At 42.2% G+C, this 14058-nt stretch overlaps 1 protein-coding gene across 2 annotated transcripts in view; it reads left to right on the forward strand.

The window, feature by feature from the left end:
• Positions 1–14058, forward strand: part of LOC105492610 (kynureninase) — a 175279-nt gene that overhangs the window by 80257 nt on the left and 80964 nt on the right. For both annotated transcript variants that reach the window (XM_011759824.3, XM_011759825.2), the window contains 3 exons: positions 10569–10630; positions 11958–12029; positions 13366–13440. In XM_011759824.3, coding sequence (XP_011758126.1) covers positions 10569–10630; positions 11958–12029; positions 13366–13440 — 209 coding nt within the window. The remainder of the gene's footprint in view (positions 1–10568; positions 10631–11957; positions 12030–13365; positions 13441–14058) is intronic.

The following is a 14058-nucleotide window of genomic DNA, read 5'->3' on the forward strand; positions in this document are numbered from 1 at the left end:
CTTGCCTGGCTACTTGGTCAGCCTGTCTGTTTCCTACTGCGACTGGATCCTGTCCTTTCTGATGCCCGGGGCAGTGAATTATAGCCACTTCTTGAGGAAGAAAAAGGGCTTTTAATAAGGCAATTATTTCAACTTTGTTCTTGATTTCCTTTCCTTCTGAGGTTAGGAGACCTCTTCTTTCATAGATACTTCCATGAGTATGAGCCGTTGCAAAGTCATACCGGCTATCAGTATAAATGTTATCTTTCTTTCCCTTGGACAGCTCTAGGGCCTTGGTTAGTGCTATTAACTCAGCCTTCTGTGCAGACGTGCCAGGAGGTAGTGATTGTGCCTAAATGGTGTTGTGGCCATCTACTACCGCCGCTCCCGCCCTCCGGGTACCTGAGTCAAGGTAACTGCTGCCGTCTGTGTACCAGGTGTGATCCGCGTCTGGGAGTTCTTGGTCTTTAAGGTCTTCCCGTGTTCCATGGGTCTCAGCCAGTACTTGCCAACAATCGTGTGGGTTTGGTTGGTCTTCTGGTACCGGCAGCAGCGTAGCAGGGTTTAGGGTGACCGGAGGGCCAAACTGGACGCGATCCGTGTCCAGTAGGAGGGCCTGGTAGTGGGTTAGGTGTGCGTTGGTTATCCACCGGTCCGGAGGCTGCCGCACTATGGCCTCTAGAGCATGTGGGGTAATAACAGTCAGTAACCCCCCAAGGGTTAACTTAGCAGAGTCCTTGACCAGCATAGCGGTGGCTGCCATGATACGGAGACACGGGGGCCAGCCGGCCGCTACAGGGTCCAGCTTCTTAGGCATGCTACCGGTCTTTTCCAAGGCCTTAATTTTTGGGTCAAGACCCCTTTGGCAATTCCTTGCCTCTCGTCCAGGAAGAGGGTAAAGGGCTTTGAGGTGTCCAGTAACCCAAGGGCCGGGGCAGACAAGAGTGCTTGTTTTAGTGCCTCAAAAGCCAATTGATGCTCTGTCTGCCAGGTGAAAGGGGTGCTCTCCTTGGTGAGTGCATAAAGGGGGGCGGCCAGTTCAGCAAAACCGGGTATCCACAAGCGACAGAACCCAGCAGTTCCCAAGAATTCACGTACCTCCCTGGGATTTCGTGGTGGTGGAAGGCGAGCCACTGTCTCTATGCGCCCAGGGGTGAGCCACCTTTTCCCTTCACTCAGGATATACCCCAGATATGTTACCTTGGTCTGACAGAGCTGTGCCTTCTTGACGGATGCCCGGTATCCTTTTTCACCCAGTGCCTGGAGTAGATGCCTGGTACCTTGTATACAGGTTTCTTTTGTAGGAGCAGCCAAGAGGAGGTCATCCACATACTGGAGTAGAGTCACTTCTGGATTTTGGGTCCGGAAGTCGGTCAGGTCTCGATGAAGAGTCTCATTGAAGAGAGTGGGAGAGTTCTTGAATCTTTGGGGAAGCCGGGTCCAGGTCAATTGGCCCAAAATTCCTTTCTCAGGATCCTTCCACTCAAAGGCAAAGAGTTCTTGACTTTGGGGGGCCAGAGGTAAACAGAAGAAAGCATCTTTTAAATCTAATACTGTATACCAGTCATAGCCTGGTTTTAAGGTGCTGAGTAAGTTGTAAGGATTAGGGACCGTGGGATGGATGTCCATGGTTCTTTTGTTGATTTCTCTCAAGTCTTGGACAGGCCTGTAATCCTGAGTACCAGGCTTTTTTACTGGCAAAAGAGGAGTGTTCCAGGGCGAGTGACAAGGTCGCAACACTCCGAGTTCTAGAAATTTGTTAATGTGCTGCCGAATTCCTATATGAGCCTCTCGGCTCATAGGATATTGCTTGATAGACACGGGCACCGCCGTGGGCTTTAGATCAATTATGATTGGGGCTTGATACTTAGCTAGCCCGAGTCCTCCCGTTTCCGCCCAAGCTTGGGGAAAATCTTGCAACCAAATATCAGGGAGGCTAGTGATAACCGGAGCGTCGAAAAGCCGATGCTCATCTTGCAGAGACACAGTTAAGATTTGGATGGGCTGACCATCCCGATTTAATACTTGGGCCCCAGTCTCAGAGAAGTGGATTTGGGCTCTGAGCTTGGTCAGAAGATCTCACCCTAGGAGGGGGTAGGGGCATTCAGGTACCACCAAGAAGGAATGTGTCACCATTCCTTGTCTATGATTAACTGTCCGGTGGTTAGTCCACTTGTGCAATTTTCCCCCTGTTGCCCCCTGGACCCAGGATGTGCGGGAAGACAGGGGCCCGTCTGCCTTTGTCAAAACTGAATGTTGGGCCCCTGTGTCCACCAAGAAGGTGGTGGGATGCCCCCCTACAGAGAGAGTTAGCCGGGGCTCGGCGGGGGCTCCAGAGCCTTGACACCCCTATTCGCTATCTTCACCTAGGGTGAGGACAGCGGCAGGTTTCTTTTGGTCTTTAGGACGCTTGGGGCAATCTTTAATCCAATGTCCCCGTTCTTTGCAGTAGGCACACTGGTCTTTTTCCACTTTTGGCCGCCTCCGCTTCTCTCCCTCTCTCCCTGGTCCTTTCTCTCTCACAACTGCCGCCAGGATTTTTGTTAAATGCTTATTTCTCACTCGGTCCCTACGATCCTCTCGCTCCATCTGTTCCTTCGCTAACCTGGCTTCCCTTTCCTCAGGGGTTTCTCTCTTATTATATACTTTTTCTGCCTCCCTAACTAATTCCTGTAATCCATAGGTTTGGATTCCATCTAGTCTTTGGAGTTTTCCTTTGATATCTAATGCAGCTTGATCTATGAATGCCATAGCTACGGTAGCCTTATGTTCTAGGGCCTCCGGATCGAATGGGGTATACATTCGGAACCCTTCCAGAAGCCTTTCCATGAAGGCTGCCGGGCTTTCATCCCTTTTCTGAGTTATGGTTCTTACCTTGGCCAAATTTGTGGGGCGCTTTCCTGCCCCTTTGAGACCCGCCAACAGAGCCTGGCGATAGATTCGGAGACTCTCCCTACCTGGTGCCGTTTCATAGTCCCAGTCTGGGCGGGTGAGGGGAAATCCCTCGTCTATTTCATTGGGAAGTTGGGTTGGGAGGCCTCCTGGTCCTGGCACATTTTTCCGGGCCTCCAGGAGGACTCGCTGCCTTTCTTTAGTGGTTAGGAGGACCTGCAAGAGTTGCTGGCAATCATCCCAAGTGGGCTGGTGAGTGAGGAGAATGGATTCTATTAACGAGGTTAGGGCCTGGGGGTCTTGGGAAAAGGAAGGGTTATGGGTTTTCCAGTTGTAGAGGTCAGAGGCAGAGAAGGGCCAGTACTGGACCGTGCGATTGACAGTACGGAGGGGAAAAAGGGAGGATTGCCAAGTAGAAGGGCCCTCTGGGTCCTCAGTCCGCCGCAAGCGGAGACGAGGAGGTGTCGGCGGCGGCGTCCGAGGGGTGAGCTTGGGCGGGGCTGGAGAAGGAGACGGGGTGGAGGGAGGGGCCGAGGGAGAAGTTGGAGAATGGGTAGGGGCCGAGGTGGTAGAGGAAAGAGCTGGGGACAAGACAGGGGGCAAGGGTGAAGCGTAAGGTGGAGGTCCTAGAAGGGGGTTTTGAGGTGGAGGAGGCAGGGGGTCAAGAAGGAGGAGGTCCCTCTGGGATTCGTCTGGGAGGACTGGCTTATGCGGGTCCGGATTCCAATTCTTTGGGGCTTCTAAGGCAAGGAGGGTAGATTGGGATGGGGAAGGGGGATGGAGGAAGGGTTTCACCCAAGAGGGAGGATTTCGGACCAGATCCTCCCAAATAATTATGTAGGCCACCTGGTCCGGGTGTCCGAGTGGCCCAGGATCCATCACTTTTGCTTTAACCTGCAAGATAATTAAGAGGTTAAATGTTCCGTCCCGGGGCCATTCCCCATGGAGGGTTGGCCATTCGGACGAGCAGAATGTTTTCCATTGTCCTTTACGGACTTCTACAGAGAGGTGGTGGGCTCGAGCCCGGACGTCAGGGAAGTGAGTCAGGGTTAGAGACAAAGGAGTCGTCAACGTCTGTCCCATTTCATCCACGTATAACAAGGACAAAACGAAAGTAACAAAAATAAAGACCAGACAAGTAAGGAGAAGCCGCGCGGCCAGAGAGTGGCGCCACAAGATCACAAAATATTCAGACGGCAGGGGCGGCCTGCCTACAGATTTGAGAAGGCTGACTCAGTCGTCAGCCTTCTCCCAGACTACCGCCAGGGCGTCCCCCGGGGCGTAAGTGGGAAGGTGCCGGACACGTCTGTCCCCCTTCCCCACTTAATTCAGAAGGAGTACTCCCCAGAGTTCAGAGTTAGCCGGCAAGACAGATAGAACAAAATGAAAGTACCTGGTGGGTCCGTTCAGTCAGCAGTCCGTGGCCCGGGCCAGATGGGTCTCCGCTGGATGGGTCGGGGGTCCTTGGACGACCCCACTTCCCGGCCAACGCACCAAATGTTGGAACCGAACTGTCGATTCCCTCCTGGGCAGGGGTCGCCACGAAGGATCACCGACACGAGATTCACAGCAGAGAGTTATTTATTACTAGCGTGCTAGGGTCCCAAGCTCTAAGTTGGCCCTGGGACCCCGACTGCTTGTTACAGGCTGTTTATATAGGCAAACACAAGTTCAAACACAGCTTATGGCGCGAAATTCAAACAAAGCTTAAGGCGCAAAATGATTGGGTCTAGCTATGGCCTGAGCAAGGTGTCTTATGCTAATTGGTTAGAGCAGGACCTTATGAGGTTTTTTTTCCTTAGAGTTGCTGATTCTGGGAACTTCGAGGCAGGGTGGGACCCCCGGAATTGGCAGGGTGGGACCCCATGAAGTTGTTTCCCGGAATTGGCAGGGTGGGACCCTATCAGGGTGGGACCCTATCGAGGCAGGGTGGGACCCTATCCAGAGCCACCTGGTGTTAATTTTTTTTTTTTTTATATGAGGCCTAGTTTCTAAGTTTTACGAGGCCTAGTTTCAGCCTCACTCCCAGCTGCCTTCATGGGCTGGTGTTGAGTGTCTGCGGCTTTTCTGGGCGCATGGTGCAAGCTGTCAGTGGATCTACCACTCTGGAGTCTGGAGGACAGTGGCCCTTTTCTCACAGCTCCACTAGGTGGTGTCCCAAACGGGACTCTGTGTCCCTTCTGCACTGCCCTAGCAGAGGTCCTCCATGAGGACCCCACCTCTACAGCAAACATCTGCCTGGCATTTCCATATGTCTTCTGAAATCTAGGTGGAGGTTCTCAAACCTTGACCTCTGTGCACTCACAAGCTCAACGCCACATGGAAGCTGTCAAGGCTTGAGACTTGCACCCTTCAAAGCCACGGACTGAGCTGTACCTTGGCCCCTTTCAGCCATGGCTGGAGTGGCTGGGAATCAGGGCATCAAGTCCCTAGGCTGCACACAGCAGGCAGGCTCTGGGTCCCACCCATGAAACCACTTTTTCCTCCTAACCCTCTGGGTTTGTGATGGGAGGGGCTGCTGTGAAGACCTCTGACATGCCCTGGAGACATTTTCCCCATTGTCTTGGGGATTAACATTCTGCTCCTTATTACTTATGCAAATTTCTGCAGCTACCTTGGATTTCTCCACAGAAATTTGGATTTTGTTTTCTATCGTGTTGTCAGGCTGCAAATTTTCCACACTTTTATGCTCTGTTTCTCTTTTAAAATGGAATGCCTCTAACAGTACCAAAGTCACATCTTGAATGCTTTGCTGCTTAGAAATTTCTTCTGCCAGATACCCTAAATAATCTCTCTCAAGTTCAAAGTTCCACAAATCTCTAGGGCAGGGGCAGAATGCCACCAGTCTCTTTGCTAAAACATAACAAAAGTCACATTTGCTCCAGTTACCCACAAGCTCCTCATCTCCATCTGAGACTACCTCAGCCTGGATTTCATTGTCCGTATCATTATCAGCATTTTGGTCAAAGACATTTGACAAGTTTCTAGGAAGTTCCAAGCTTTCCCACATTTTCCTGTTTTGTTGTGAGCCCTCCAAACCATTCCAACCTCTGCGTTTTACCCAGTTCCAAAGTTGCTTCCACGTTTTGGGGTATCTTTTCAGCAATGTCCCTTTCTACTGGTAGTAATTTACTGTATTAGTCTGTTTTCATGCTGCCGATAAAGACATACCTGAGACTGGGCAATTTACAAAGGAAAGAGGTTTTCCAGAGAACTCACAGTTCCACATGGCTGGGGAAGCCTCACAATCATGGCAGAAGGCAAGGAGGAGCAAGTCACATCTTACATGGATGGCAGAAGGCAAAGAGACAGCTTGTGTAGGGAAACTCCCATTTTTAAAACCATCAGATCTCATGAGACTTGTTCACTATCATGAGGACAACACAGGAAAGACCTGCCCCCATGATTACGTCCCACCAGGTCTCTCCCACAATACATGGGAATTCAAGATGAGATTTTGGTGGGGACACAGCCAAACCATATCAAGGCTGTTGGTCTTTCCTGTCATTCTTGTGTTCACTAAGTAGCAATTTTAACTTCTTTCAAGAACATTTTCTTTGCATTTACAACTTGGCTGTTTGGCACAAGAGACTTAGCTTTCAGCCTGCCTTGGCTTTTGACACGTTTTCCTCACTAAGCTTTATCATTTCTAGCTTTTGATTTAAAGAGAGAAGCATGTGACACTTCCTTTCACTTGAACACTTAAAGGCCATTGTGGGGTTATTGATTGGCTTATTTTCAGTGTTGAGTCTCAGGGAATAGGGAGTCTGGAGACGTGGGAGAGAAATGGGGGAAGAGCTGATCAGTGGAGCAGTCAGAGCACACAACATTTATTGATTAAGTTCTCTGTCTTATGTGAATGTGGTTTGTGGCATGCCAAAATAATTATAGCATTAACATCAAATATAATTGATCACAGAAATAATCATGAAGTTTGAAATATTGCAAGAATTATCAAAATGTGACACAGAGACATGAGGTGAGCACATGCTTTTGGAAAAATGGCACTGATAAGATCAGTTGATGGAGGGTTACCACAGACCTACAGTTTGTTTTAAAAACAAACAAAATGCCAGGTGTGGTGGCCCATGCCTATAATCCCCCCAGCACTTTGGGAGGCCAAGGCAGGCAGATAGCCTGAGCTCAGGAGTTTGAGACCAGCCTGGACATTGTAAAACCCTGTCTCTACCAAAAATACCAAAAATTAGCTGGACGTGGTGCAACTGAGGTAGGAGGATTGCTTGATCTTGAGAGGCCGAGTTTGCAGTGAGCTGTGATCATGCCTCTGTACTCCAGCCCAGTGACAAAATAAAAGAAGACAAAAAACAATGAAGTGAAGTGCAATGAAACAGTATGCCTGTACACTAAAAATCAGTCTGTTGTAGCTCTTTGATGTTAAGAATGCTAAATTATTTAGTGCCTTTAGGTAATATTTGTAATAAACACTTCTGTTAATGTTTTGAAACTTTACTATTTGCACCACCCCCGGTTATAGGTGTACACATTCTTGCATGTTGGACTAACCCTGTCCTTGGACAAAGGTCAATAGCAGATGAAGATTACATTTTGTGATGTGCTCAGTTAAGTTTAATTTAAAGTGGTCCATTGTACAATAATGTTTGTGTATGTGTACAGACAAATTATTCAAATCAGGAAGGGATTATTTACAAAGAATTGGTCCAAGTTTGAGGAGGCCATTGAAAGTGAGATGAGGGAAGCTCTATACCAAGTGTAAGTATAGTTTAATTCTGCCCAGCACATCTGGAGGGAAACATGTGTGTAAGTGCATCACATTCCCAAGCCAGAAAAATTTTAGGTGATTCAAAATGAACATTGTATTGTTTGGAGAACCAAAATGTCCAGGAATCTATATCCTTTTTTTCTTTGTTTGTTTTTGTTTTTTGAGACAGAATCTACCTCTGTCACCCAGGCTGCAGTGCACTGCTACCTCTCCTGCCCCACGACCTTCCTCAGGCTCAAGCAATCCTCCAACTCAGCCTTCCAAGTAGCTGGGACCACAGGCATGCACAACCATGTCCAGCTATTTTTGGTATTTTTAGTAGAGACAGGGTCTCGCCATGTAGCCCAGACTGGTCTTGAACTCCTGAGCTCAAACGATCCACCCACCTTGGCCTCCCAAAGTGTTGGAATTACAGATGTGAGCCATCACGCCCAGCCTATATCCAAATTCTTTTTCTTTTATGTTTTTCTTTTTCTTTTTATCTGTTTTTTGTTTTCTTATTTCTTTCTTTGTTTTTTGTTTTTGCTTTTTTTAGATACAGGTTCTCACTCTGTCACCCAGGCTAGAGTGTGGAGTGCAGTGGTAAAATTTATAGTTCACTAAAACCTCAAGCACTCTTCCTGTCTCAGCCTCCAGAGTAGCTGAAACTATAGGAGCATGCCACTATACCTGGCTAATTTTTAAAAATTGTTTGCAGAGACAGAATCTCGCTGTGTTGCCCAAGCCCATCTTGAACACTTGGGTTCAAGCATTCCTCCTGCCTCAGTCTACCACGATATCCATTTTAATCAGAATATAATATTTAAGCAAAAAAGGAATGTCTGAGCTTCTACAGAAAGTCTCCTTCTTCCTGCCTCTTCCATTTCTTGATTTTTATTTGTGATAATTATTTTTTCTTTAATTTTCTCCTCACTTTATTCTTTGAAATGCTTCTCTTTCTACTAATTCTGTATTTTTCTTCATATTGCTTTTTCTTTCCTCCTTCCACTCACCCTGCCATTTTTTTTAAATAAATGATTTTCCCAAAAGATGTGTGTAAATAACAGGGAGTCAAGAGTAAGACCAAGTTACTTTAGTGTTTGTTTTAGAAATAGCAGTAAAAATTCACACTATAATTGTTCTGTGGTCGGCAGTTTATGCAAACCTATCCCCCAAATCGGAGGTAGCTGAAAGGCCCAAGAAAGAGACTAACAAATCCAGTTTCTCAGAAAGAAACATTTAATAGGGAGTGAGAAACAGAAGTCATGATGTCCCGGCAACTGGCAACAGCAAGATTAGATAGTGAATCCCCCCCTCCACCCACCCCCCGCCACACCATTACCCACCAGAGGTAGAACTTACATGTAAAACACAGGGAAGGATTGTGTGGAACAATTGAAGTCAACCTCTCAGGGAAAGGCAAGAATGCTGTGTGAATCTGCCTAAGAGCAGGATTTATGGGAGCAGTAGTTTAAATAGAAATCTTAAAGGCATTCCCAGAATAAGGGTTACTCAGAAGTCAACATGGCAGGTTAACACCCAATATGGAGTTGCTTTAGCCTCCACAATAATGTAGAGAAACAAATATAATGAAGATGGTGGTATTTTTTAAACCATATTTCAAAGAAATCTTCTCTTCGAAACATGGAAAAGAAGAAGGCATATGTCACTATATGCAACATAAGCTTATGTTCATATCTATTTAGTATATCTAGGACAAATTTCATTTAGTTCTAGGAATATACACTGAGATTTTTCTTATTGCCCCTTGACGTTAGATGTTATTGACCTTACAATGATCAGAGATACATCTTTTAACTTCCACCACTTGTTCATCAACCTTGTCTGTCAAATGGAGAAATCTACGTGGCAAATGCAACAAGAAGTTTTCCTTGATGCAATAAAGATACAGGTCCTTCCTTAAATGGCTATGTTGAAATATAAATTCTTAAATTATATACTCATTTACATGGCTTCTCCCCTCTAGTGAACTTATCCTGGAATCTATTAGATTTATTCTACTTACTGTCTATTCTTTTAAAATGAGACTCTCAGAAATATCCCTCTGGATACAAAATGTAGGATTTGTATTATACATTTTCTCTAACATCTAGTTCGGCCTTCAAACATTAAGGTACACATCCCATTTTTCTCAGTGACAGTAAAGGGACATAATTTCTATTACACAGGTCTAATTGCCTTGAAGAAACATCATAAGAACTCAAAACATGGATGGTATTATTATTGTTGTTATTATGCTTTGAATTCTTAAGTAACCAATGTATTCCCTGTCTCTGGATCTGTTTCTAGTGTCAAAACCCTTGTTAGCAGGAATTAGATCAGATTATATTAATAATTATGTAGTGGATATCTGACTTTTGCATATTTTCTCATCAGATAATACATGTCTATATTATCTTTTATCTCAGTGTGTATGAATAAATGTCAGAGCTATTTGGGTCATAATTTGCTATGCAGCTGTTTTGTCTTGTTATGTATTTCACTGCAATAACAGTGAGTTATGATTCACAAAGTAACCTCCTTTTATAAAAGGTGCATTTTAATTTGATGTTGGAAGCAACCAACTTTAAAAATGTAATTGGCCTTAATATCTTTTTAGATTCCTTTGAAGATATACTTACCACAAAAATATGCTCCTTGGGAATTTGACAATTGAGCTGATAATAGAATATATCATTTTTTAGTTTACAGGTAAAAGCAAATGCTTCGTTATTTTGTTGTTACTTACTACATCATAAAAGAAACATAATTTTAGCTAGCTATGTGCATCTAAGTCCAGATATCATTTGATAAAATGAGTCAAGTGGGAAAACTTCCATTTCTTTGTGATGACACATCAAATACGCCCTTATCTCTAAAGACGTTAAGAATGATTGAGTGAAGCCTTCCTTCTTTGTTTTTTCAGTATCTTTAGACATAATAGAAACATCTAAATTATGATATGCTTATTTTACAGGAGCCAATGAGAAAGAAATAGCCCTAATGAATGCTTTGACTGTAAATTTACATCTTCTATTGGTAAGTTTTCTCTCCCACTAATGTTTAGAACACATTCATTTACAGAATCTGATGTTTTTCTATCTTTAATTCATGAGCTTCTGGGAGTTTCTTATTTAAAAATAAACTGTGAGGTTATTTTCATTTTTACTAGGAAATGCTGGACCATGATATAATAGCTTCTTCCTGATCATGGAAGAGTTGACTCTTGAGAAGAGCTTTAGAATAATGAACAGTTCTTGTCTGGGAAAATAAAGAATAGGAGCCATAATGAGTAAATAGGCAAACTACTTGCAAGCCTGCAAAACAGTGATGCACAATGCTAGCAAAGCACTGAGCTTTTTGGAAAGACAATTTTCCAATAGCTTCAGCAGAGTGAGTTAGTGGATCAGTATACTTTTGTAGATTAATATAGGTTAAAAAAGACTTGGAGAATTAAATTTTTAGAAGGGGGCTAGTACCTTAAATGAGTAATGTGTTTAAAGTACTTCTTACATCTTAATAAATAGTTTTACCTTAAAATGTCAAATATATTATCTATTTGGGATATTGTGTTAATGGTGATTGCCCAATGCTTTGAAGAATCTTGATTTCATTTTTTAAGTATGTTTTGGAAACATGTCTACAAGTTCAGATATCCCTGGATTTGACTCCCAGCTAAATTACATAATGCCTATTTGAAGTTGAAAAAAGGCTTTTGGCATCTCTAAGTCTTAACATTCTCCTTTGTAAAAATAAGAAAAATAATATCTACCTCAAAGATCTGCATGATAATTAAATGTAATAATATGTGAAAATTGCTTTAGCGCCCTGGCCAATGATCAACACCCAGTTAATAGTAGCTATTATCTTCGTTGTTATTATTGTTAATATCACTCTCTAGGAACAGTGTGGAGAAATGAAAGAGCTTCACTGAACAAATGAGCTACTGTCAATACAAATAAGACATACATAGACCATAATATTTCAGTGTGATGCCATCAAAATTACCATGAAATGCTTTGGGAAGCTAATTTTTCAATTAACATCTTTTTTTTGTTGTTGTTAATCATCAGACTTTAAGTTTCATCTATTAATATATAAGTAAAGTTTGAGGATTTGTTATCTCATTCACATTTTTCCCCGAGTTTGCTGTTTCATTGATAAGCAAATTGAGCCAATATCTTCTTTCTCTTTGCAATTCACTGGAAACAGGCTAATTGAAAAGGTAGCCCTGACAAACACTTAAGATGTTGAGTTAATTAATGTCTTTAAAATACTGGAGATTATAAAATGAAAGTGTGGCATAAAATGAACAAATGTATAAATTGTGCATTAATGCTTTCTCAATAAATCCATTTTATTGCAGTTATCATTTTTTAAGCCTACGCCAAAACGATACAAAATTCTTCTAGAAGCCAAAGCCTTCCCTTCTGATCATGTAAGGACTTCTTCAAATTATATTTCTGTTCTTTCTACTCTTCCTAGAGCAGCGTATCATTTGCCTGACTTGAATGTTTACTCACTAAGCTTTTCCAAGCAATCTTACAATAAAAAGATCTGTCAAAGGCTTTTGATTTAGATTTTTTTAATAGATTATAGCTTTATTTCTTGTGTTAAAGTAAAACACCTGTTAAGGGAAGAGAGAACTGAACAGGAACATTGATTTATTAGTCTTTTTAAAGACACTGAGCAAACCACTGGTCTAAATCAAGTGCAGTTATAAATGTTTTATTAATTCTTGTTGCTGTTTTATTTTATGAAATCAAATCAATACAAACCCCAGTGCTTAACCCTTTAGCTAAATAGAATAGGAATATAAACTTTTATTTGTCCAGTTTCTTTTCATATCATGCTAGCATGTTGGACCATTATTATCGAAATATTATTTATTAGAGATTAAAAATATTTCTTGTGATTTACTAAAAAAAAGTCACAATACTTTACTTGATAAGAAATTTGGTAGTTTCTTACTGGATGAGATGTTTGTTCTTGATAAGAAATTTAATGGTTTCAGACATAAACACAAATAAAAGTACATTTTAAGTCTAGGCACAGTGGCTCATGCCTGCAATGTCAACACTTCAGGAAACCAAGGCAGGAGGAACACTTGAGTCCAGCAGTTTGAGACAAACCTGGGCAACATAGTGAGAACTCGTCTTTATAAAGTAAATAATAAATAAATTTCAAAAGTACATTTTATATTTTAGTTTTGGTGTTAGAGAAACTTTATTTCTCTGTATTATTGCTATTATTCTAGCCCTTGTAATTTCAGGGCAAGTAATTATGTCAAAAGGAATAAAACCCTAATATCTTACTAAAATGGATCAAAATCCTAATGTCTGCAAAAGATTCCATGTTGGTGTGGTGGCTTATCTGCATACATGTCTGATACTCTTTATGAAGTAAACTTCTTAATGCCTTTTTTTAGCTAACTTACTCTTCCTAGGGTAAGCCATTTCTATATCCTAGGCTCAAGCATAACAAGTTGCTACTATTCACTTTGCTTATTTTGCAAATTCTGACTTTGACTTAGATTATTTAATTTCTTATTCTAAAATCTCTTATAATTTCTTAAATCAAGAAGATCCCTCTGTTTTCAGAATTCTATATGTGAATTTTATTAAGTGGTTCTTCTCTGTTGTGTATTTTGTTTAGGTGTTTTAACCTTCACCTTGGATTTAATATAGTAATATGCCTTTATTTTTACTTTGTTATTTCAGTGTACTTCTGTGCTCTCAGCTTGATTTGATAAATAAATCATCTTTCCTTTTTAGTATGCTATTGAGTCACAACTACAACTTCACGGACTTAACATTGAAGAAAGTATGCGGATGATAAAGCCAAGAGAGGTATATGAGAAAGAAAGAAATATTCATCATGCCTTGTTTAGTATTGATATTTTATTCATTTTCCTCAAAAGTTTATTAAAATCTTCATTATTTTAATGGAACTTTCAAGAAAGCATGAAGGACCCATACTTCTGTTACTATTAGATCATTTTACTTAAAATGGAGTAACTCAGATGTGTATGTATTTTCATTTTTCAAGGGCTAGCCAAATGGCAAGCAAACTATTTTTCTGTTAATACCACTGGAGTCTGCCATATTCTTCAATGGGATGGGAAAAGGGTGACAAATTCACTATATCATTTTCAATTTCAAATGTTGTGCCCATGGGTGCCATTAAAATCATGCTAAAGACCAGAATTATTTGTTGAAATGGAATCGCGACTATCTTTCATGTCCCCTCTTATTCTAAGTATCAGACATTTTCTTTGTGTTTAGAGTAGGATAGTGAAGAAAGGGATGTGGTATAATGGGAAGAGTTTGGGATTTACAGCTTGGCTAATATTTCCAGTGAAGTCTCAGACGCTCCAGTTTACTGGGTATGTGACTTTGGGAAAGTTACTTTATTCTCTGAGACTCCTTTATGTTTAAACAGATAACAAAAGCATGTATCTAATCAGG

The sequence above is a fragment of the Macaca nemestrina genome, chromosome 11 (assembly GCF_043159975.1).
Source record: "Macaca nemestrina isolate mMacNem1 chromosome 11, mMacNem.hap1, whole genome shotgun sequence".
Taxonomy (NCBI): Eukaryota; Metazoa; Chordata; class Mammalia; order Primates; family Cercopithecidae; genus Macaca; species Macaca nemestrina.